We start from the raw sequence: 24,815 nt of genomic DNA on the forward strand, positions 1-24,815 counted from the left end.
TAGATACTGCTTCAGCTTGAGAGGATCCCCCAACAGGAGCGTTGGAACGATCGCAGAATGGTCAAATTCACCACCGAGCGGTACCGTTGGTGCGACGGTGGCCGGATCAACTGGACGAGCCACAACAAGCTGCACGTGCGTCCCAGACTGACGCAACACCGAGGCCACCTGCTCCGATACCATTTCGTGCAAGTTCACGTCACCGATCTGCAGAATCTGGTCGCCACTTTTCAACCGCCCATCACGATCAGCTACACCACCGGCCAGAATCGTCTTCACGGTGACGCCCGTTGTCCGGGCACCGATTATACCGAAGCCAAGCCCCGTTCCGTCGTTCACCAACTCGATATCGAGGATGCGCGACCATTCGGCCGGAACAATGACACCACCAGCGACCATCGGCTCCGCGACAGATTTCGGTGAATCACCAAACGCCTGAAGGTGTCCACCCTGGTGGGGATGTTCACTCTCGGGAAGGTCCTAAAAAGGAAATCGGTTCGTAAGGTCATTCCATCCAGTAATCACCCCCCCAGATGTCACGATATACCTGTACAATAGAAGGCACCTCGAACAGCGATGGGTCGTTGTTGAGCTTTAGCGACGCGGTTAGCAGCTGCTGCGCATCCAGTGGTTGAGGATGCTGAACGGTGGCAACCACTGGTCCCTGTGGCACTTGTACCATCAGCTGGCTGTGGTCGAGGAGCGTCATCTTCGGTGTCATGGCCCCACCGATCGGGATCGGAGCGGGGCTTCCGGGCGATATCTGCGCCGATGGGACGCGTTGCTCGTCCTGGTAGTCCGCCTCGAAAAGGTCCGTCCCGGGCGGCACGTTCAACACCAGATCACCACTGTTTGCGATGTCGAAGTCTCCCGGCAGAATCGAGGGATGCTGTGTAATCTGGTGGTTCAGTTCGGCCAGTGAGTCCTGGATTTGGACAATGTTCCGAAACACCGGATCCTGCAGCAGATCGATCACCAGCTTCAGGTCTTCTTCAACGTCAACGGGGAGCGTCTGCTTGATTAGCTCGATCTGCTTCAGCGCGTTCGACACATCGCTCGAGAGGTGATGCATTTTGGCGTTCGTATTCATGCAGCCGCCACCACAAAACGGAACGCTACACCACACCAGCCGCTACACCCGGAACGCGAGGCCCAAGCATCAAACAGACCGAGGTAGAACTACGTCAGCACGGCACGCTGTGCGGGGTAGTGGCCTTTCTATTGTTCCTCCCAGCGAATGTGCACTCTCACTTTTTTACTTCAATGAATCAGCAGCGAAAAATTCCTTTCTTAATTGATGTTTACGTGCAGCACAGAGCAACAACACTTGACAGCTGTCAACTTTGACAGGATCTAGATCTAGAGCAGTGCGTCATCTCGACATCTTGAATTTTGGGCGGTTCCCAAACGTTTTGTTGTCCAGCGTTCGCGCCAAAAAAACGCCAAAACGCGCTTGGCATCATTCCCAATGAACACGTGCAGTTTAACAGTCGCAAAAGTTTACAAATCGCAAAGTAATGTATTCAAACGAGACTCCCGCTCCAACGGAATCGGATTTCGAAAACAAAGATGAACTCGGTTACCTGCAACTGATTCGGGAGATTCTCACCGAAGGAAGTAAGCGAGACGATCGCACCGGTGTTGGAACTGTGGCTGTGTTTGGCTCGCAACTGCGGTACAGTCTCAGGGACGGTACCTTCCCGCTGCTGACGACGAAAAAAGTGTTCTTCAGAGGCATCGCAGAAGAGCTGCTGTGGTTCATCAAAGGATCAACGAACGCGAAGGAACTGCAGGCCAAAGGTGTGCGAATTTGGGACGGTAACAGCACCAGAGAGTTTCTGGATTCTTGCGGCTTCACCGATCGAGAGGAAGGTGCGCTTTGATTAGGCTTCAGTAGTACCGTTCGCCTTGAGGTAGCCTTAATTATTCTACCCCTATACGGCAGGTGATTTGGGGCCGGTGTATGGTTTTCAGTGGCGTCACTTTGGTGCTAAGTATAAAACATGCCACGACGACTACAGTGGCAAAGGAAAAGACCAGCTGGCGGAGGTCATTGACAAGATCAAAAACAATCCAACCGATCGGCGCATCATTATGAGCTCCTGGAATCCGGTGGACATACCAATCATGGCCCTGCCGCCCTGTCACTGTTTGGCGCAATTTTTCGTGGAAAACGGAGAGCTTTCGTGCCAAATGTACCAACGTTCGGCCGATGTAGGTTTGGGTGTTCCGTTCAACATTGCGAGCTATTCTCTACTCACGCATATGATTGCGCACGTAACAGGGTTGAAGGTAAGTGGAACTGCGAACGACGAACTCGGTTCAACGTTCAATCGAACAAATGTCCAACTATTCCGATACCTTCGTAGACTGGCGAGTTCATACACACGACAGGAGACACCCATATCTACTTGAATCACATCGACGCACTGAAAGAGCAGGTCCAGCGAACGCCGAGAAAGTTTCCAACACTTACCTTTAAGCGTGAAGTAGCGTCGATCGAAGACTTCCAGTACGATGATTTCATCATCAAGGATTACAATCCGTACCCGGTTATCCGGATGGAAATGGCTGTTTGAGCCGTGCTAAGTAACGAAGAGCAATCTGCTATTCTGACGGTTGAACGGGGGGAGTTACCGTACAACGGTACAGGATCGCACTAGATTGTGTTTGAAGATATGAATTAATGATGCTACGAACCTTTAACAAATGAATCATTCCAGTATTATCCAAGAAACATTCCAGTATTATCCAAGCCAGCAAGCTCAAAACAATAATATTTGCTAAAATTATCAACAAATTATTTTTACCGTTCTGTATGAAACGCGAACAAGTGTCGTGAATAATTTCCAACTTTAAAATCGCATAATACCCTCCCAACAGTTTTCTTTCAAAACTACATGTGAGCGATAAGAGAATTTTTTTCGTATCATTATTTGGGATCATTCCGTTTCATTTATTTAACAACATCTCGAACATCTCCAATTGTCGTGAATATAATATAAGCATTTTCTAATAAATCAAAGGAAGTTGAATGAAACAACAAAATCCACTGTTTTGCTTCGATCGTCAAACGTTCCTGTTCGTACTATAACGTACTTTGTATTGAGTATATTTTAAATTTAATTTTACTCTAACCAAACACACAGCAAGCGGCGCCGAAAGGCGCAAAGGTATGGTGAGACATTTCGCAACTGCCAGAGTAGTAAGTCTTCACGATGTTTAGCCGATTGATAAGCGTAACATGGAGGGCTGAAGGCATCACCGGGGGGTGCTGTCTTCTATCTGATCGTGCCCTCAACAACGGTATAATATTCGGTTCCACGTGGACCATATACCCGCGTACGTGTTTTGTGTTGGATTTGGGACATCAAAGAAAGTAACTTAAAACAATGATAAGCATAATAATCACGGTTGGATAAATTAAGCAGAGCAGGAACAACTTCCCTGTCCTACACTCTGGTACAGTGATTTGAACTGCGTGTCCCCTATCCTTGCGATCATCTCTCTGCCTCTCGGTCTTCTCTACTACTATCGGTTGTTTGCCATATTTACACACTACTAACTTCACATCCCTAGACTCCGTCGTACCTCTGCGAAAGATAAAGGTACTACTCTTGCTCTTACTCTTCTTTATCTCTTTGATTTGCTTTGGATTTGAACGTGGTTTGAAACAGTTATGTATGCCGCTACGACGAACCCTCACGTATATTTACATACTCTTCCGGCTATGTTTCGCCGTTACATTTGATCTCGAATCTTCTCTGGAAAAGCATCACCCTCTCTGTGTTAGTCGATCACAACGATTTGAATACTTTCATCGCCGCCGGGGCAGTGGACAGGTGATTCGCAATCAGCGCGACAAACCCGCCGATTGGAGGGGCCATGATGTTCGGGAACAATCGACAATAGTACCCCCGGAACGTGGGGCTGCCCCTCCTGACCGCGTTTTACCGTGTCACGGACAAACACACCCGTACTTTGGCACGTAAGCAACGAGTTACTCACGGGGTCACTCACGGTCGCTGCGCAGCTGCTTCGGGAGCGTCGGCCGAAGTGAGCGATTGGCGAGATCCCCTTTCGCGTTGCTAGAACCTTCTTTCCTGCACTGGTTCCGCCGTTTGAACGCATCCGTACGGGGCATGTGATAATCACGAAGAGACCCGCCAACACCGTGAATGAGCAGGATTGCCAAATGCAACCAACGATGGTCCGTCCACTCTCGCGTCGCAGTTCGCTTAGGGTGGAATCTTCTTTCTTCCTTCCCAAGGAGGTGGTGGTGCTTCTAACGGTCCGATAATTTTGGCTCCGTCGACGGGGTAGTTTGAAAGCACCTTCGAGAATAACGGTCCGCCCCACAAATGCAAGCTCTTGTTGTTAGTTGCAGGGTTTTGTCGATGAAGTTGAAACGCGACGCAGAATAGACTGTTTGACTCTCTATCTCGTTGCAACATACGGGGGTGGTGGCGGGGGGGTCGTTCCTACTGCCTCGTTCATATCACCATCGGACCACTTTAGGAAGCATCCATTGGCAGCAGATCGGAGAGTATTTCGCGGGTGTTCGTATCGACCGTGTCCGGGAAGCGAATGTCGAACGAAACCAGCAGATCGCCCTTCCGATTCGGTTCCTTGGGGAAGGGCAGCCCGCGGTGCTGCAGCCTCTTTACGGTGTTCGGCTTCACAACCTCACCGATTGTCGAGATGGACAGCATTTCGCCGCCCAGGGTCGGCACGTTCACGACCGTTCCGCACAGGGCTTGCCGGAGAGAAATCTTTGCCGTGTACTTGATGTCGCTTCCTTCGCGCCTGAAGTGCGGATGCGGTTTGTCGCGGATGATGAACACGATGTCGGCCGGAACTTTTCCCGGGATTTGGTCACCTTCGCGAGGGAACGTTATCTTCGTGCCCGACTTCCAGCCCGGCTTCACGTTGATGCTCACGATCTTTTCCTCCTTGGTGGCCGATCCGTCCTGGCCCAGTACCATCTTGGAGATTTTCATCTTCTTCTGGCAGCCGCTGTTCACGTCGTCCAGCGTTACGTACAGATCGTGCTCGATCGGCGGATCCTGGACCTTATGCTTTCGCTGTGGCGATCCCTGGACGTTGAACGACTGTGACCGGAAGGCTCCGCCCGGGAAACCGCCTCCTCCTCCTCCCATCGGACCGCGACCGTCGAACCCGAACGGGTCACCGTCCATCATATAGCCACCGCCACCACCACCTCCACCGCCGCCGCCATTGTACATCTCTTGGTAGAAAATGTTGGCCCCTCCGTCGTTGCCGAAGAACACGCTGAACGGATCGTTGGTGCCGAAGAACTGCGCGAAGGTTGCCCGCGGGTCGCCGTGGAAGTTGTACTGGAACTGGCCGGACTGCCCGCCAGGGCCCCCCGCACCACCCACTCCACCCTTCAGGCCCTCCTCGCCGTACTGGTCATACACGTCGCGCTTCTTCTTGTCCGACAGTACCTCATACGCTTCCGCCACCTCTTTGAACCGCTCCTCGGCCTGGGGGGACTTGTTCTTGTCCGGATGATATTTCAGGGCCAGCTTGCGGTATGCCTTCTTGATCTCATCGTCGCTGGCCGTCTTGGGAACGCCAAGAATTTTGTAGTAGTCTTTCGTCATCGCTCTTGCTTCGGGTTACTCTGTGCGCGCTCCTCGGAACAAGGCTATCGATTCCAGAATGTTCCACTACGTAACGCGCGTGTGATGGGTTTCCCGTTCAACACTGGGGTGGGTTCTCACGAGAAATTTAAACACGCACAGCAAACACTAGGCCCGAAAACGTCCTTTTCACAATCGTTTGTTCTGCAGAAATGTATTTTTCCACTGCTTGCTACGTTTCCGAATAAAATTGTCGCGAAAAACTAACGCAACAAACACTTTGCTGGTTCCTGGTTCGCGCTCGTCTCAAAAACACAAGTGCTCACTGTTTGGCTCTCAAGCTAAATTCGGCCCGCTCGCCCATTGACGGAAACTTTATATGAAAAACAACGGCACTTCTAGAAATTCGAGATGCTTCTAGAAGCAAAATTTACGAGAACAAACGTCATGCAGCTGCTCGAATGTTCATCGCTAGTCGAGCACCGCTAGGGATGCTCGAACGGCTAACCGTTAGGATTAGTTTGTTAGCCTGTTATTAGTGCAAAATGCTGGCCTTTTAAGACAAAATAAAGTTCGATGTTGAATCTAACGTCGAAGAACTAAATAACAACATTTTGCATTTTGCAAATAATCTCGTAACTCCTTGTAGGCATGCAGGAACTGTCAAAGTTGTGCATTTCTCCCTCTCCGTCTCCCTCTATCTCTCTCTCTCGCCCATAGAGCGGCAGAGGTGCGTCAAAGATTCCCACACACAGGCTCCCGGTTTACGACGCAAGTGTTTGTGCCCATTGCTTTTTCCGTGCCTAATCAACGCTTCTGCGTCTGCCCGCCGTGGTGTGTGTAAAGGTATGTTAAAACGTGAACAATCGTGTCTTGTGTGCTAGTCGTGTAAAACACGTCTTCTTCGAAGTGTGGAACAGCCGCCCGACGACGGAGGAGTCTTCGGCTTCGGCCAGCCGCAGAAAACGTTTGTACTAGCCGTTCAAGAACCAGTAAGTGTTGACGTGAAGTGGTAACCCTTGCTTTGCTCGTGCGCGAGCCGTGAAACAATTCACCGGGGTGCGTACGTGCGTGTCGCTGGTCGGTCGCGTGGTGCGAAAACTCCGGCAAATTTCTGCTCCGGTGCGTGTCACCGCAGTGCGATAGGCAATTCTGCGGGTTTCACGAAAAGAAGTCACACACAAACCCACACACACACACACAGCATCTAGAACAAGTGAGTTCAAGAACGATATCGATCACGGGAAGCGATATGGTGGAGAGGTTATGTTTTTTGATGTATGGCCCGTATTTTCGTAGCTTTTCTGGTCTGGTTTGCATATTCCCCTGACCGCATCATCCAACCATTTTGTGTGAACTATTTACTTCCCATCCCTTCGCCGGACATTGTCGAGTGTGTCGAGAAAGTGGCTTTTCGGTCGGATAAAACTAGGCCAGCGGCGCCTCCGAAGTACGTGGTGCGTAGGAAATGCGTTGTGTGGCTTTCGGGTGCTGAAAATCGCGAGAAAAAACCTAGCTCATAGCAGAAAAGGGCCGACCATGAAAGGCGTTCGAAGTTCCGGGAAACACCCTCATGCTGGTCGCCATTGCTGGTGCAGTGCGCGTCACCCTTGCTCTGGCGAAATCGGTGCCGCTGTCAAAATTACGACAGCAAAGCCTTCTGGGTTGTGCCTCTTCCGGATAAACTAAAATGCCTTTGGAAAATCTACCGTAGAATACGCTCCAGCGAAGTAAATCGAGCGTGTGATATTTGTTAAATTAGTTTTAGTTCCATGAAGCCACGGTTCCTTGCCAGATGTTGTGACGAACGTCATGCAATCAACTTCCGTTCGCTGCATCATTAACTTTGAAGGTTTGCTACCTCGCCCAAGGGACTATTTGCTTCCCGTGGCTGCGCGTTGCTCGAGTACGCGGTGGTTCGATCGAGCATGCCAAGGACTCGTTGCTACCGCTGCGGATCTTTTGCTGCTCATGGCGTAATTTGGTGCACAACGCACTATAGATATGTCTTCGACTTTTCTTTTCTCTACAATTTCTCTCTTTTTATACTTTTTTAGCCATTTGTGAAGATCCGTAGTTTGCAGCCTCTTAAGATGGGTGTTCACCACTAGTCCATGGTCTACTACCACCCAAGCAATCCAATCATGTGTGGCATTGTCGACTGCGATTGTTCTTAGCGAGAAAACAAAGTCCAAGAGCATCCAACGCACCTTGAGGCTCCCCAGGCTTTGTAGGAGACAAAGCAGCGCAACGCACAATCGCCACTGGCTCGTTATCGAGGCCGCAAAGAGTACCACACGTAATGACGAACCAAACTCGGAACAATAATCGTTTGCCGGGTGCCTCGGGGAGACTTGTGATTTACAGTATTGCTTCGCGGTTGTGTTGGTGCGCCGTAAAGACTGATAATGTACAAATCCCATGTTGACTGACTTTGGACAAGCGCTGCTTGGTCCTCGAAAAGACAAAATTTTGCGGGATTACATTTTATCTTGCTTATGATGGTACTGCGGAATCCAATGCGGTCATTAGCCCAAGAGTCGCCACCGATCGACTAATTAAATATGAAGTAAATTAAGTAGTTTAATTCATTGGGTACGAAAATGGTGTCCAGTAAGCAGATGGATGAGGTCGACCGTGGCCTGCGTGAGCGATAAGAAACACAACTTCACGTACCTGCAAGCAACCACACCCCGAGGGTCCAGGGGGGGTCATTGCGGCACGTCCAGGGGGGGTCATTGCGACGTCCTAAAGTGCACCGAAACGTCGTTGTTCACCGATTACCGGCAATCTTTGATCTATGGCTAAGGCACAAAAGCGCTGTTTGACGATTTTGCAAACCGCATGTCTTAGAGAAAGGCTTTCACGGCAGCGGTTGGTGCAGTGTCGGTGGCAGGATTTGCAGTAGCATACGCATTTCGCCGTGTAAATGGCGCACCAGTGAGCATTCCCGATCTCCTCCTGCCGGTGTTAAGAAATTGTCCCCAATTCTTGTCCGCGACAGACGATGTGTTTTCCGTACGTTAAAAATATCCATTCCCCAATCCAAGACACGCACACCCGGGTGCTTTGCCATTGCGCTGCTGTTTGGGACCTTCCCCGTTCTCGCTCTTTCTTTCACTCTCTTGGTCTCTCTTTTTCCGATGTCACTTGCAACACTTACGCCTCTGCAAATGGACGTTGATTGCGTTTCTAGAGCGCCAGTCATTTTCGGTTCCCGCAGTCGCAGAGCGAACGTATCAACGAACGTCGTAGGTGCTAACCGGTCTCTTAGCTCGAGTCTGTGGTGTTCTGGAGTGACAGACAACGTTTTAAAAATTTACCGTACACGACGATGGTCACAATACAAAGTCCTTAGTGGCGTATCTAATCAGCATTGGGCGGAAACATCTGTTTCGTGTCCTGTGCGCCGCACCAAGTAGTAGTGACTCTGTTTAGCCGTCATCAATGGTGCCGAAGACTTTCCTAAACGTTCGGTTAGTGAAATACAATTGATCCTACCGGGGTCATATCGGTGCAAGTGGTTTACCTGACGTTGCAGCTGCTCGTTCTTGGCGGTCTTGATTCGTCACTATCATTCTTCCGTGTTAACTATCTGGCGACAGTCACGGCCACCCGATCCCTTTTCGTCCTTGCCCCTTTCCTCGCACGAGGCCAGAGAAGTAAGGCAAGTGATTCACGTGTCTCGACGTCGGTGAAAACACATAAGGAGGGCGCGATACATGGAAAACCAGAAGAACCAGAACCGGCCAAACAAGTAGACCAATCGAACTAAATATAGTTTCCCGGCCGCACGGCAAAACAGAGCGGCCAACGTGCAACGTGTTGAGCGAGAACCTCCACTATGTGTTGTTTTTTACTGCCTTCCGTTACGCACACAGCCGCCCGGAGTAAAGTGACCGAGACATGCGCGCACAGAACGGGCGCCGGATTAGGGAAAGGACGGGAACATTGCAACTCTTCCGCCTTCTGGTGTCCAATGCACAGTGCATTTCTTTCCGGCGCCGGGGGCTGCCAACGGCATTTCCGCCATTGCTTGCGCCAGGAGAGAGAGAAGAAAAACAAAACAAAAATTCATTCACCAACCTCTGACAATCCGTGGTTCCGCACGATCTATCTCTTATTTGGATTGGTGTTTGTGAAGACAGTGAAGGTAAACGTGTGTCCCCCCGGCTATGAACGAGTCAGAAACTGCATCTGCTGCATGTTTTGAATTACACAAGGCAAACATGCATCATCCAGATAGTTACGTTGCCTCAAAAGGGTGCCATAACCAATTGGCCACACGTTTGCCGCACAACTACCATGTATTTTTCATGGACCAAGTTAAATTAGTTTCTTATCGACACTACTGTTTACGTTGATCAAATTCTTGATTCGATCGCCTCAGTCACGGGATCGTTTTTGTGACTGACGCAAACAGCATCATTTTATTCAATATTCTCTAATACATCTCGCTCGTCGTTGTGTTGTTGTAATTCGGCACATCATTGTTGCCGCGTTTCTTCACTCACTACGCGACGACTTGCATTAGTTTTGCTCCTTTCACTGCAACAGATCATTTCAAAATTGTAAAACTTTCGCAAAACAACACGCTCCGGATGCTGGTCGGCCACGTTTTGGGGGTTCCAACAGGAAACACACATACTCCCGCCGTCGAATGGGGAAGTTTTTATTTTGTTTTGGTGGGGTCCACACATTTCGTACGGGTTTCTTCGTCGAGTACATCACTTCACTTTTCGAAAGTTTCCACACCGATCGTAGAGGGCTGCGAGATACCTTCCTAAAAATAGAACCGTCGGCTGCGAGACGATGCCGACCGTTCGGCTCGAATACCACCGGGCGCCGACTTTACGCGAGTCTCGGCCGCATGTAACGCGCTTGGTTTTGGGGCCATAATCTCCCCGTTTGCTCCACACACAGCATCATCCTTGCGCGATGCATCCGCATGGGTTTCCTGCGCAGCTTAGAACACACACACACACACCTTTAGTAATCCCTCCAAAGGGGGGCGTGGGATATCGTGTGTCGAATACGATCCAGCATGCCAAAATCGGTAAAACCACGGAGAATCGGTTCAATGCGTTCTCTCGCCCTGCAATGAGGAGCTTGGCGCGCGCGCAACCGCGCTCTCTTCGTTGGGTTTGCTGGTGTTTTCACAATCGCCATTGCGATCGCGTTGGTGAGGGCTCGGGATCTTTCGGCTTGGCATGCCAGGCCACGGGACCACGGTTTTTATAATTCATACCACGGCAGCCGGAGCCGTCTGGGTCTGCCAGTTTCCGATCGGTAGTAGGCGCGCGTGAATCGCTCTTCTAAACGCGAACTTTGTGGCAGTTTCCCAGCCAGCTGCTGTTTGGCAGTGTGCACTAGGATCGGCAACCTGGTCTTGGCTTGGCTGACTCTCGGTGACTCGCTTGCTACGTTGTGAAAAGTTAGTGACTTTCAACTCTAACCGTGTGTAGTGCGAGCTCCTCTGGGACGGCTTAAATTGAAGCAATTCCATCCCGTGTGGTGCATACGCCCGTCGTTAGATACGGAAAAGCGTGCCTCGCACGTCATAAACAATCTCAAGCGTGAAGAATGAAATGTACGCAACACACCCAGTGTGTGTGTGTGAGGGGGTGCTAAGTCTTGGCTCTTGGCTGGAAGCCGCGTAAATACGTCACGTGCCCTGCATTTCGCGCGTGGCACAGAGAAGCAAGCGCAGCCTAGCCTGCTCCCAGAACTAGAACACGCAGCGCGTGAATCGGTCGCGTGTCGCGCAAAGTTCCTTCGCCGTGCGTCTGTGTCGGTAACGAAGTGGTGTGCTGAGAAAACTTTTCTCCATCGGCCATCGGTAAAGTTACGTCAACGTGACGTGTTTTCCGCCGTCGGTCCCCATAAGTTGCGCCACATTCTTGGCACACTAGTCGCTGTGTGTGCGTGTGTTTGTATGAAAGACAGAAGGTGTTTTGTGGTACAAGAAACGGTAGAGAAGTAAAAAATTCAGCATCTTGGGTCTCTTCCGTCCGTACTGGGTCGATTCTACTGCCGCGGATGCGAACGTGCGCGAGCGTTAGCGAAAGTCGCGCGTCGTTCCGTCGCCAGTTCCGCCGGCGCCACCATCATGTTTTTGGTGTGTATTTCTGGGTCTGTTTGCTCAAGTATAGGTGAATTTGTTAATTTCAGCACTTTTTTTTGGCTCGTTTTGGACCCTAACGCAATGGAGCTATTGATAAAAGAGAGACAGAGAACGAGGGCCAATAAGCGATCTGTACTTGTCCTGTAAAATTGCAATTTAATGTTTAATCCACTTATCGGTCGTCGTCAGTGTGTATGTACTACAGTTACGGATTGTGGATTCCTATTTATATACTTTCACTTATTCTACGAATTGATAGCAGGATGACAACTGTACGTGGCCGGTTCTGCGTTCATCTTTATAACAACAATCGATTGTTTGTAATCAATTTGTCCATCACTAGAAAATATCGGATCTCGCACCTCACGGGTGCACACTTTTGGGGGTCACCGATCGATCAGTGACAACGGTGGGAAAACAAATTTCGTAAACTCGACCGAAACTCGTCAAACCATAAGAACTCAAAAGCAGCGCGCCGCATGTTTGTTGTCTTCCGTGATGAAAACTCAGCGACAACAGTTAGCAGCAAATGAATGTGCAGAAGAAAAAATGAAGAATTTTTTCATTTCCACATATTTTGCCTATTTTTCCGTCGTTTTTTTTTGCGTTTCGCACACACCACCACCGCACCGCACCGTGTTGTGCGCCACCGCATTGCGTTTGGGAAGTTTATTTTTAAACTTCCGCCACACTTTCCCTCTCCCTAGTGCCATCGAAAGGCCATCGGGTCCACGGTTGCCTGAAATCAATGAGTGAAGAGTGCGAGAGCATAGTGTTTCAGGACACTGTTGGCTTGGCGTCTTGGCGGTGTCACCGACGCGCAGGCTTTTAAACGCCTCGCAGCCCCAAAGTGCGCTCAACATCACACGCCGTTGGGTCAACGCCGTCGCGTACCGTTTGCGGGGTGGCAGGTCAAGGGGTCAGTGGTTTGTTATTTGGTTCATGGGCCCACCGTTTTGGCCCGCATAGAACGAGAGAGGCGGATACCGGAGTGTGCGCCGCAAAAGTCAACAACCGTCGACCGCTTTTAGTGCCATTAATGAAATTTCACTCGATCGTTTCTGTAAAGTTGCGTACACTGTGGCCGCAAACTGGCCACAAACGGTGGCGTTTTCGGTAGTGTACCGCACGTGAATCCTAGGGAAGGCGCAACTGTGTTTCGCAGTTTTGAAAAGTGTCACTCCGAACCGGTCACGTGTCAACCAACACACTAGACACGTGTTTACATTGACCTTTATTAGCTGCCTGCCGGTTGTTGGCGTATGTCCTTGCGATTTTATACTAGATCCAAGAAACACCAAATCTGACCTCACAAACAGCCGGAACCGCACAATAATTACGCATTTGTTTTTCGTTTTAGACACCCCGAAAATAACATGGTATGCGCCCAGTCCGAAGTTACGCTCTGCACCATCAGGGACGACCGGCCCAACGCAGAACAGAGGCGCTTCTCCGTAACCGTCCGTCCACACTACACCGTTGCCGCGCTGTACAGTGATGTGAAGCTGCAGACAACACTGTGCGAGTTTGAGCTACACCTCCAGCTCGACCCGTCGGATGATTCAGTAAGTGGGGTGACCCCCCTAGCCGTGACACCCGCTAGTAAGATACCGGTGCCGGTGAAAGTGAGTGGGAACGACGCTCGGACAAGTGCGCTCCCTTAACTGGTTTCATTCACGAACTTGAATGGCGCAACCGCATTACCGAACTACTGCTGGGCTGTCAACGCCCCCGGAGAGTGCAGTGCACTTTGCAATAGTTTTTTCCCTTATCTGCTGCCTGAGAAGCGTGGCGCGATAATCCAATGTCAAGAACAAATTGGTGCGGTCCGTGTCGTACTTTGATGATCAACCATTCAACCATCTGCACAAACACAAACAGATTTCAGTATCGACAGAATGGGCGAAGATCGCCCCAATGAAGTGATTAATGTTTTGTAAACACCGGGCAGCAGTGCTGTTCTCTTTAATCGCCCGGCGAAGCGAGAAGCTCCTTTAGACGTTTTGTATTCAGCGTCTTATTTCTGACGCTTTGGTGGTGTCCCTATAAAGCATCACTATCGGTAGTCGTGAGTGGTGATAAGAGCAGAACTAGAGCCGTAGCCGGCTAGTAGAAACGGTCGCAATCTCTGTTGTTCGGTGTACAATCGCTCTGTGGTGGCTGTTAATGACATAATATTAGGAAAAAAGGAGGTGTGTGTAGCATCCATTAACTCGCTGCTGATTGTTTGCTGATCAGATCATACCGCGAATAACATTCTTTTTCTACTTTTATTACGACTCAAATCGGCTTTTAAATTTACATTACAACCCGTGTACAGCGGGGCATCGTGGCGCGCACCACAACAGCAGCTGGTCGATGGCGGTGCCAGCGCGTTGACAAATATTTCATTAACACGAGAAAAAAGTTATTTTTGGTACGCGCTCCACCTTGATACCACAGTTTCTTTAGTTTTCGGTATGATTTATGGACCGATTCTGGTGTTTTTCGTGCGTGGAATTCGCTCCAAGCAAAGCGCCCACCACCAAAGAGACGAATTTAATGTGATATTTATCTTTCGCACAAACAAACTAGAAAAAGTACTGATAATTGTGGTCCTCTTTTCGCAGCAATTAATTCCCCTGCATGATAAGCAGCACATGACGTTGGCCGATGTTGGCATACGGTTTGGAGTGATCAACATACTTTACATCCATCCTCTGCCACCCAGCACGACGCAAATTACCGAAAATCCATATTTGGTAAGTCAAACACTGGAACGCGGCCGAAACTGTTCGGGTTCTGATCGATCGCCACCTCCATTTTTCCTTTTTTCAGACGCCACTAGAAGACATGTCTTCCGACGATGATTTGGCCCTCGGCGCTTCGGCAAGCCCGGTCGAATCGGCGAACTATGGTATCCCCGATCCGCCGGCCTTTCCGCCGCCACTGTTTGATCAACCGTTTCTGAGCCCACACCACCAGCCGGGCGGTAATGAGGTGTCATCGAACTCGTTGTTGCTAGATTTTTGCAAGTTTCCCGATTCTGATGCCCACAAGCCAAACTCGGCGGCGGTACCGGTAGCGGCCATTACAGCGGGCCCTCACAACACGTACCACACTGGCACCAGTGGCGGCAGCATCATCGGCGGTACCGGCACCAACGGATACCACCACCATCACGGTCAGCAGAATGGTGGCGAGAATCACTACCGCGGTTTGGTGAACCAGGCAATGACCTGCTACCTGAACAGCTTGCTGCAAGCTCTCTACATGACACCTGAGTTCCGGAACGCGCTCTACAACTGGGAGTTTGATGGGGAGGACGAAGCTAAGTCGATCCCGTACCAGCTGCAGAAGCTGTTCGTGAACCTGCAAACGTCGCCCAAATCGTCGGTCGAAACGACGGATCTCACGCGCAGCTTTGGTTGGGATTCGGCCGAAGGCTGGCAGCAGCACGACATCCAGGAGCTGTGCCGCGTCATGTTCGATGCGCTCGAGCACAAGTTCAAGCACACGAAGCAGGCGGACCTGATCAATCGGCTGTACGAGGGCCGGATGATCGACTACGTCAAGTGTCTCGAGTGCAACACGGAGAATCAGCGCGAGGACAAGTTCCTCGACATACCGCTGCCGGTGCGACCCTTCGGTAGCACGGTCGCGAACGAGTCGGTCGAGGATGCGCTGCAGGGCTTCGTGAAGCCGGAGATACTGAGCGAAAGTAATCAATACTTTTGCGATACGTGCAACAAAAAGTGTGACGCACACAAGGGACTCAAGTTCACCAAGTTCCCGTACATCTTGACCCTGCATCTGAAGCGCTTCGATTTTGACTATCAATCGTTTCATCGGATCAAGCTGAATGACAAGTAAGGACCACCATCTCTTCGAATCCTGCTGCGGTGCGGCGTGGAATGTATAACAAATCTCCTTCTCCCTTTCGCAGAGTAACTTTTCCGGAGTTGTTGAATTTGAATCACTTTGTCAACTCCGAGGCGCCCGACTATAAGCTCACCACCAGCACGATCGCAGCGGCAGCTGCAGCGGCCGCCACCGTGACGAACGGCAACGGATCGGTGATGATGGAAACGGCGGAAAACTTTATGAAATCGGACGAATGCAGCACCACGGACAGTGGGTCCGCGCTGGAAGAGGATTCCTTCCCGACGAACGGTGGAACGTCGGTGTCGTCGACGACGACCACGCCGAACGATCAATACATGATGCATGTGAGAGCAACCGCAGACAGCTTGCGCTTTGAGGTTGAAAACAGGTTGTAAATGTTCCCTTTTTCCGGTAGGACGATGACGAAGGCATCGACATGGATATTGCGGCAAACGGGGACAGCAAAGCGTCACTACTAAACGGCAGCTTCCATGCGCCCGGTCCGTACAAGTACGAGCTGTTCGCGATCATGATCCACTCGGGCAGTGCCTCCGGGGGGCACTACTACGTCTTCGTGAAGGACTTCAAAACTGGCCGCTGGTTTTCATTCAACGATCAAACGGTTCAACCGGTAGGTGTACGCTGTGCAGGGGAGAGTGCACGTTCGAAACGGAATCTCATCGGCTCATTGGTTTCTCGTCAAAACGCAGATCACGCAGGAAGAAATTCACAAGTCGTTCGGTGGTGGATCGTACAAAACTAGCTACACCGGGGCGTACACGTCCAGCACCAACGCCTACATGCTGATGTACCGTCAGATCGATGACAGCAAAAATACGCTACCGATTGCGGAAGAACAGTTCCCGGATCACATCAAGGTGAGTGGTCGAGTGCGGCCATACAAGTTCCATTATCGTCAAACAATGAATTTGTTCCATTCGACTTCCAGAAATTGGTACTGAAAATTCGCGACAACGAAGGCAACCACAGCCGGGACAACGTGGAACTGACACGTGTGATGGTGGCGTACGATCATCCTCGGAAGCGCGTCATCAAATCCCACCGCCTGATGGTGCTGAACAACTCGACGATGGCCGAAACGTTGCACGAAGCGCTCAACGTGCACCATCTCAAGGGACACGTACCGATCGAACGATGTCGGCTGGTGGGTTACGATCACAAGGCGCAGACCATTGAGCGTAGCTTCGAGGGTCACGAAGATAAAACGGTACGTGAGCGGCGTTTGTCCTCCTCGCCTCAATCGCCTTTGCATATCGGATATTTTTGTCCCTTTTTCTCCAGATTGATGAAATGATGAGAATGTTGAAACGTTGTGACGGCTTGCTGCTCGAGGTTCGCGACGAAGATGACAAATTTGAGGAATATCTACCGCAAGGCGTGATGACAAAGGTACGTGGCCTGGTAACACTGGCGTTCCTTTCTAACGCACTTCTCTCGCCCCGATAGGTGTACAAAGTCGATGTAACCAGCCGGGATGTGCAGGGACCCATCTCGATTCGAGTGAATTCCTCGCAAACGGTGGCCCAATACAAAGCTGTGATCGCTCGAAAGCTGAAGCTCAACGTGAAAACCCTTACCGTTGGCCTGGCAGTGCACAAGGACAATGCGAAGCTCCTGCAGAACGACACGGCGACGCTGGCGGAGGAAAACTTTATCGAATACTGTAAGGTGTTTGTGTCCCCGATGCCACCTGCTGCGGCCGGCGATGATGGGGAATGGTGCAATCGCTTCCGCCAGTTCATCCAACGCTTGGATCATCTGGTCTCGCTGTACCTTGTTTTGCCGAACATGGCACCAGGTAGGGAGGGAATTGGTGGCGTTGTGTCGCGCCATGGTCACCGGGATACTCACGTTTCCTCCTTGTCCGTTCCAGAAACGCTTGAACGCTTGTCGATTCCCCGCCTTCCCAAAGAGACGCTGGCGAGTTTGGCGCATGCCGATCACCAGCCGGCAGTGCCGGTCAGTGCAGCCAGTGCGGCCACCGGTGACAGTAACAGCGAAGATAGCAGCCTGAGTGATAACGACCGTACGCTGGTGGAGGACGATGTCGTCACCGGTAGCGGTGAGCACGGTAAGCTCAACGGCGATGTGCATTTGACCAACGGGGGCACCAACGGTTACCGCGGCGCGGATAGCGACGACGAAGAGGACGAGGAGCTGAAGGTGCAGGAGAACTTGCAGGAGTGTAAGGCGAGAGAGTACTACTTCAAGGTGACCACACTCGACACCGGCGATAAGAGCGTGGGCAACGATGCTACGAACGGTGCCAACGATAGCGCCCGCAGCGCCAACAGCAGCAGCGATGCGGATAAGTCGGTCCATGTAAGAACGATTACGCGCGAATTGTTTGAGTTGGTCCATTCATCACCGTTCGCTTCCAGATCCAGATCCTCATCGACAAACGCGCCAGTCACGGATACTTGAAGTACCGCCTGCAGTCGTATGTGCAGATACCGATGGATTATTTCAAAGTGTGCTCAACAACCAGTCACACCGCCAGCGACGGCACAAACCTGCTGAAGGAATTGGAGTACAAGTAAGTAGGAGGGAGGGAGGAAACAAGTTATGGCGTGTTCTTCGTCCCGCTCACGGACTGGCCTTTTTTCTGGTGGGTGGCAGGGATGATGAAAACCTCGCCCTCGAACTGGGCCGCGTTCTGCGCAAGGGCGAGTACAAGCTGAACGTGCACTACATCAAGGTGGACGAAATGACGGAAGAGATGGACAAGGCACCGTTCCTGTGCAGCTGGGTCGTTCGAAAGGGGCAACTGTTCGGGCAGATCAAAACCGACATTCTGGCCCAGGTGGCGTCGCACGGCGATACGAACAGGTACGGCCACCTGCACCCCAACAACTGCCGATTGCGCCGCAAAGGCATCAAGTATTTGTCGGCCGTTTACAAGGACGACGAGCGGGCCGGCAGGGAAGTGACACTGCAGTCCAGTACGGAGGTAAGTGCACCGGCGTGCTGCTGCGGGGAGACACACGATCGCGGAGAACTGTCCAACTTAAGCCCCCCGGAACTCTCGTTTCTCGCCACTGCGATAGGTTTTCCTTCAAGAGGTTGACGATCTGGAAAGTGTCACTCCAAACGATTTCAACGACGTCGTGCTGCTGGTCAGAAGATGGTACCCCTCGGAGATGAAGTTGGGAAAATTCCAAGAAATTCTGTTCACAGGTTAGTCACACACACAGTTGTTCTTCCGCATTGCTTCCGGTTCCGGTCTCTTAAACCACCGTTTCGATGTTCGATCCGTTTCGCAGAAAAACTAGAACTGAGACAGCACCTGTCCAGCATTAGCGGGATCGCCGTGGAGAACATCGAATTTGTGAAGGTCACGCAAACCTCACTGCACCGCGACAATGTGCTGCACATTCACAGCGGCATGCCCTGGGTGGCCACGGTGACTCTCGCCAGTGAGACCACCTACTCGCCCGGCACGTTATTCTTCTATCGGTAAGCTCGATTGCCTTTGCCAACCTAATTGCTACTAATGTGAATCGCTCTCCCCTTTCTAGCGACCGCACGGAACCACTGAAAGAGCTGACGCCCGAGGAGCGCAAAGAGCTAACCAAAAAGGACGTCCGCAGCAGCTCCACCAGCTCGCCCCGGCGGGAGCGGGCACTCAAAATCTATCTCGACCCGTCACCTAAAAAGTCTGACGACTGATTGCAGCTGCACGGTGCTGTCAGTAAACGCAAGAAGCTTTGCCTCTAAATGTTTGCGGTCGTTTGCGGCCGAAAGAATTCAGTTTTTCCAAAAGATCATCCATCGGCAGACAAGAAAATTCGGAGGTGTTTTGTACGGAGCGCAGCCCCGGGGGGCGAAGAGGGTTATCGCCCGGTCCGGCCATGCTCAAATCATCCCCCCTTGGTTGGTGGTTCCTTGCTTGGTCGAAGCGTTGTTTTATGTTTGTTTTTCCCCCATCAATTCTTTCCCACGGTTTCCCACGTCGGCGGTTGCTGTTATGGTGTTATGCACCGAGACCGCCCCAGGGGACAGTGCGTTCGTCCTGCAGGCGGGTGAAATGGTGGGCCGATGGGAAAAGAATCATCAACAGAAAGGAACAGGGAAGCGCAGCACTGAAAGTAGAACAGTTATCCTATCATTATTACTTACTCTCTGTAGCGTTACTGTGTCACTGCAACGGAGTTTGCGGAAAACGAACCCCCTAAACCCATCCGCGCGGACACTCCCGAATGGCGCAGTGCTGTATTTTTTGTTTTGCTATAAATTAAGGTGAAAATGCCAACCATCAAACAACATCATCAGTCCCGCCGCCGGCGTTTGTTGAGTTTTACTTCTTTCTGTGCGATCTTCCGTGTTCAAAAACAACAAGTTAGAGCTTTTGGTTGGTTAAAGAAGTCCGAGACAGTTCTCAGTTTTGTCCTAAACCGAATGGTGGAACCATGCCCCGATGTCGTCGTTTTTTTACTGTTGATTTATGTAAAGGAAGAGCTAGGACCTGTTTTCTGATGGCTGTCCGGAAGCCCGCCGATTTGAGTTTCGAGGGCCATTATCAATCTCGATCGTTTAGGTTACGATGCGTATTTGTTGTGGTTCGCAAGTATATCCACCCGAGGCACTCCGAGGCATTTATCTGTCGAAGCGATCTCAACAAACTAGAACAACAAAACAAAAAAAGGCTTCGATTGATGTCGCAAAAGGGACACTCCCGCGTGGCTGATAGAAAATTGCATAAGCGATCGAATAAACTCTGAGCGTAAGTAACGATACCCATGTGTGTTGCTTTCCGTGGTTTGCCTTTATTTCTACCCACTGGCCTATTTATCGTTTTAGTTGCCGGTGGAACTAGGTTTTAGGTAGCAGAAAAGGTGCGTCTGTCGGATGCTAGATGTGCTCTCTCTCTCTTACGATAAGTGCGCCTATGGACGCAGAAAGGACGCATAAGTACTCATTAACCTCCTTCCTCCCGTCCTATGGTTTCAACTGTGACGTGATGAACGAAACCATGAGTGCCTCGTGGACGGACAGTTTGGCGTTCTCCTGAAACTCCCAGCGCTGACAAACCTGCAGCCAAGCCTTCTCGCCACTCATGGACATGGGCGTTTGGAACCACTTGGTGTAGTCAATGTCCAGGCCACCGCTGAGCAGCTGATCGAACGATCGGTGCCCAATGTGGAACATCAGATCGATCAACGTTTGCTGCTCCTCGCGGATGCTCTGACCCGGGTTCGGCTGCAGTGGGTTGTGCTCGACGTCGCTCACGCCCAGCTGCTGCAGAATCCACTCAAAGTTCTTGCGCGTGTACTGGTACAGCATTTTCATGCTCAACTTACCAACGCTCGTCATCAGCACATCGCTCACGAGCATCTCCGCGATGTACTCGGCATTTTCCACATCGAACTCCTCCTCGGAGCGCACGCTCGGTGTCGTCTGCCGGAGGAACGCTTCGACGTCGTCCACCCGCGACGTGCTGGCGAAGCTGTTGAACCCGACCGCATCGTCAATTTCGTTCTCCAACGCTCCCATCGACCGCTGACTTTCGCGCGCCTGACTGATCAGCGAGTTGATCTGTTCCGTGTGTTTGTTGTCTTCGTCGATGAAACAGATCGCCTCAGCCAACGTCTGGCAGATGACCGATTTGGGTTTCATGTTGAGCGTCGAAACTGGTGCCGGCGCAGCACCGCCATCCGGTGGTGAGGTGGCCGCACCCGTGCCGGCGGTCGCCTGTTCCTTCGCTTCCGCTTCGCCCTCGGTTTCGGCCACGTCCAGCAGCTTCGAGTAGAGGGCGATGTAGAGCAACTGTATGAGCACCGAGTCGCCGAGTGGCCGTATCTCGGCCGGCAGAATTTCCGTCAGGCAGTTGGTGACGGTGTAGAAACAGTCCGGAATGCAGTCCCACATCTCGGCGAAACATGACAGCGACAGCGACATCGCCTGGTACATGCTGGCCGTGGTTTGCACGGCGGACACCAGCATCTGCACGATCGGTCCGAGAATCGGGTAGATCAGATGCAGAATCGCTTCGAGCCACGGTGGCCGTTTCTGGTTCCAAACCTGCCGCCGATCGAGGCACGATGCCCAATCGTTCATTTTGCTCTTCTCCAGCGCCGAGATGAGCGTTTTGTTGATGTCGGACGTTTTGCCAGCCATTATCACGATGTACGTTAGTCCCATCAACACCTGGTAGTTGGATTGCCCGATTGGATCTGCAAAAAAAAAGACGGACGTCAGGAATGAGACACTGCTGATGCTCCTACCTACCAACCGTTCTGCTCCAGGGCCCACTGGACGATGTCGTTACACTCGACGCCACACAGGAAGCCATCGCACTTCTTCGACAAGCAATCCCTGCTGACCGACGGTTGCTTCGAGCTGGGAATAAAGTTGTCGCACGACGGCAGGTTGCGGATCAGGTGGTGGAAGATCATCGACGACAGGTGCGCTTCGCGCATCAACAGCGCCTTCAACAGGAGCCACCAGTTGGCCTGTGGTGCGGCCAGCAGCACTTTCAGTTCGAGCGAAATGGCCGTACTCGTCGGAAGCTCCGAGCAGCGGCCGGCCCAGTGCGCGTTCTGGTTCGCCGGAAACAGGCGCGGCATCACGAAGATGGTCCACGGTACGATCAATCCTTGGCGCTGGTTAAACATTGCAATGCCACCATGAACGGCCTTCTTGGTGATCTTGTACAGAGCCCCGAGTGGGATGCCACGCATCAGCAGACAGCAGAACAGCTCCTGGCATTTGGCGTGCACGTCACGGATAATTTTGCTCTGGTTCGGGAGGTTCAACCCGACGAACGCTTCTCCGTTGGCACAGATGGCTGGCAGTAGCTCGCCGACGCACAGGAGCACGTTCGAGATGTCCACCAACAGAAGCATCGAGCGGGCGCGACTTGGCGCGGTCTGCGTGTAACGAACCGTCAGCACGGTCAGTGTTTCGTTGAGCATCCCGGCAAAGACGCGCTGGGCCATCGTCGGTGGCACCGAGTTCCAGAGGTCCTGCTTCGTGCCTTGCATGTACAGCCACCACATCTGGATGGTGTACGAGCCACGCTCGGACTCGAAGAACGGATGCTGGCTCTCCCAGTGCAGACAGTCGGCATCCTGCGTGATGTACAGCGTCAGCAGCCGGCAGTGAAGATCGAGCAGTCGCTCCGCCAGGGCTTCCGTCATTTCCGAGTACTGCTTGTAGCTCAGCTTAAGCGACCCGCCCTTCTCGTCGCCCTTCGGCGGACACACGGTTTTCGTCACGCACTGTATCCACACGCACAGGCTGTTCTTTACCAGGGCTGCAGCCCCGATCGTGGCCGTTAACACCGTCAGATCGGCGTGATCGAGCGCCTCCTGCGACAGCGTGTGGATGTGCTCTGGAAGTAGGAAACGGTGCTATGGTTCTCTCTCTCACACAGTACCTTAGGCCAGCTTATTACCCAACAAATTGTCCACCGATTTCGATACCAAAATTACAAACTTTTCCGGATCGGACGACTTCACGATACCGCCACAGCCGGCAGCCTCTTCCGATTCCTTGCCCTGCTGATCCTGCAGCGCATCGGCCAAATGCAGCAGACCGGAATTTTTCCTATACGCTGCGTAATATTCGTCCTCCAACCTGTATCCGGATGTTGAGTCGGTAAAGGGAACCGCAATCGATTTCAGTGGCACCGCCGCTACCTACCAGAGGACGATCTTCACCGATGCGAAGGACGCCGAGCGTGGAAAGTCCAGTTTGCCACCGACCACACCGGAGCAGATATTTTCCTGAAGCACTTTTTGATTGGCCTGCGAAACACATACGCCATAAGCTTCCGTGGCAGCATACCTTTTCGACAGCCGCTTGCTTACCTCATAGTACTGCAAATCACGTTGAAGCAGAATCGGAATTCTGTCCATAAGGTTTCCTTCTTCCATAACCTCCATGATGAGAAGTGGTACGCGTAGTCTTTAGTTAACACGAATTTTGTAATTTTTAGAACACAGTAATGCTTCTTAAGCTCAACTGTGGCCAACACGAACGGAAGGATTCGGGTGAAGAAAATTTTTATCGATCCAACAAACGGGTAACGGATTTGCTTTCGATAAACTTGACCTGTTTTCGCCTCCAACCAACTGTTGCATTCCACGAATTGAGCAGGACCAACTGTGACGTATTGCTTGGAAGTTAGGGACCCCTAAGGGGCCGGAACGGAACACCACATATCCTGGAACAATGTGGTAATCATCGCGAATCTGGGTGATCCGCTACGCCCCGCCACAACTCATTGGCAACCTATAATTGAAAATTAAATATCCTGTTTTTGGTTTTTTGAAAATTAAATATCCTGAAAATTAATTATCCTGATGTAAAAACATTAGTCGTGCATTCCACAGAGGAACACAAAATTAGTCGGTATGTTTGCATTAAAAAAAACAATTAATAATTTGTTGATTATCAGTGTGTCCAGTAAGTTTCCATATGATCGGTCAAGTACATAAGCTACCGTTCATTTGCTTATGTACAGCGACTTCGGAGAACGCATGAATGTTCTGAGCGTTCATCCGCGAAATGCCTACGTGACTACATAACGGCATAGCATGAGAACTACGTCGCGATTCATAGGCACCCGTTGCCAAAGGAGTAAAATTCTGATTGATCGCTATTAAATCTCTGCCGCCGATAAAGCTAATTTTGAATCCTACGGATGATGCGAAAAGTAGCAAAATACTCTGACGAGGTGCTAATGCGTAGCTCAAATACGCCTAACAAACGCTCAAATACGCCTTTGAAGCAGCAGATGATCGTAGGATTGGCAGCATAGTGTGATATTGATATTGCCGTTCAATGATAATCGTTTTATTTTGATAACAGTTGCACCGTTGCAGGCATATAATCGTTTCGGCAAACTATTGGCTCTGAGGGAAACGTGCGCAAGCAAAGCACTATTTACGCCGATGATTACGCGAGCGCCTCGAACATATGATTGTGCCTCGATAAGCATCGCTTATGTTAGCCGGTTCAATATGCGCTATTGTTTGGGTCAATAGCTACGAACAATAATATTTACACCCGGCGTAACCTTGGCGTGGAAACTGCGCTCTTTATGGAGAGGTACAATCGCAATATTCAAAAATTTTCCAAACACCACAGGCTTAAAGAGGTAAACATTTGAGCATAGCCGAAACATAACTGTGCTGATATGCGTGCGAACGATGAATGTCCACACCAACACCGCGGCCGAATGAACTCTATTTGCC

At 51.2% G+C, this 24,815-nt stretch overlaps 5 protein-coding genes across 6 annotated transcripts in view; 2 read left to right on the forward strand and 3 right to left on the reverse strand.

Moving 5' to 3' along the window:
* LOC128267017 (patj homolog) overlaps nucleotides 1–653 on the reverse strand; it is a 10,844-nt gene extending 10,191 nt beyond the window's left edge. Inside the window, exons 1-2 of the mRNA XM_053003808.1 lie at nucleotides 548–653; nucleotides 85–480 (exon numbers count right to left, since the gene is read on the reverse strand). Of these exons, the coding sequence (XP_052859768.1) occupies nucleotides 85–399 (315 nt within the window). The 5' untranslated portion in view covers nucleotides 400–480; nucleotides 548–653. The remainder of the gene's footprint in view (nucleotides 1–84; nucleotides 481–547) is intronic.
* Nucleotides 654–1,517: 864 nt separating this feature from the next.
* Nucleotides 1,518–2,579, forward strand: LOC128267018 (thymidylate synthase-like). Its single transcript, XM_053003809.1, has 3 exons — nucleotides 1,518–1,872; nucleotides 1,946–2,292; nucleotides 2,370–2,579. Exons 1-3 carry the CDS (start codon nucleotides 1,518–1,520, stop codon nucleotides 2,577–2,579), a joined length of 912 nt encoding a protein of 303 aa, XP_052859769.1.
* A 361-nt stretch (nucleotides 2,580–2,940) lies between these two features.
* On the reverse strand, nucleotides 2,941–5,924 carry LOC128268362 (dnaJ protein homolog 1-like). 2 transcript variants are annotated; one of them, XM_053005425.1, is made up of 2 exons: nucleotides 5,171–5,924; nucleotides 2,941–5,125 (listed from the first exon to the last, which is right to left on the reverse strand). In XM_053005425.1, the coding sequence occupies exons 1-2, from the start codon at nucleotides 5,625–5,627 to the stop codon at nucleotides 4,515–4,517; spliced, it is 1,068 nt and encodes a 355-aa protein (XP_052861385.1). In that variant the 5' UTR covers nucleotides 5,628–5,924; the 3' UTR covers nucleotides 2,941–4,514. The 2 variants fall into 2 exon arrangements, with proteins under 2 accessions (XP_052861385.1, XP_052861384.1); XM_053005424.1 differs by having other exon boundaries at nucleotides 2,941–5,924.
* Nucleotides 5,925–13,103: 7,179 nt separating this feature from the next.
* On the forward strand, nucleotides 13,104–20,288 carry LOC128269498 (ubiquitin carboxyl-terminal hydrolase 47). The gene is made up of 15 exons (XM_053006979.1): nucleotides 13,104–13,295; nucleotides 14,340–14,471; nucleotides 14,548–15,578; nucleotides 15,656–15,938; nucleotides 16,010–16,225; nucleotides 16,305–16,472; nucleotides 16,544–16,822; nucleotides 16,897–17,004; nucleotides 17,062–17,413; nucleotides 17,489–17,931; nucleotides 17,997–18,151; nucleotides 18,235–18,565; nucleotides 18,663–18,792; nucleotides 18,879–19,071; nucleotides 19,134–20,288. Exons 1-15 carry the CDS (start codon nucleotides 13,107–13,109, stop codon nucleotides 19,282–19,284), a joined length of 4,161 nt encoding a protein of 1,386 aa, XP_052862939.1. The 5' UTR covers nucleotides 13,104–13,106; the 3' UTR covers nucleotides 19,285–20,288.
* Nucleotides 20,289–20,553: 265 nt separating this feature from the next.
* LOC128268008 (uncharacterized) lies at nucleotides 20,554–23,501 on the reverse strand. Its single transcript, XM_053004995.1, has 5 exons — nucleotides 23,427–23,501; nucleotides 23,260–23,363; nucleotides 23,012–23,193; nucleotides 21,848–22,948; nucleotides 20,554–21,788 (listed from the first exon to the last, which is right to left on the reverse strand). The coding sequence occupies exons 1-5, from the start codon at nucleotides 23,499–23,501 to the stop codon at nucleotides 20,554–20,556; spliced, it is 2,697 nt and encodes an 898-aa protein (XP_052860955.1).
* Between the last annotated feature and the right edge of the window lie 1,314 nt (nucleotides 23,502–24,815).

The sequence above is a fragment of the Anopheles cruzii genome, chromosome 2 (genome assembly GCF_943734635.1).
Source record: "Anopheles cruzii chromosome 2, idAnoCruzAS_RS32_06, whole genome shotgun sequence".
Taxonomy (NCBI): domain Eukaryota; kingdom Metazoa; phylum Arthropoda; class Insecta; order Diptera; family Culicidae; genus Anopheles; species Anopheles cruzii.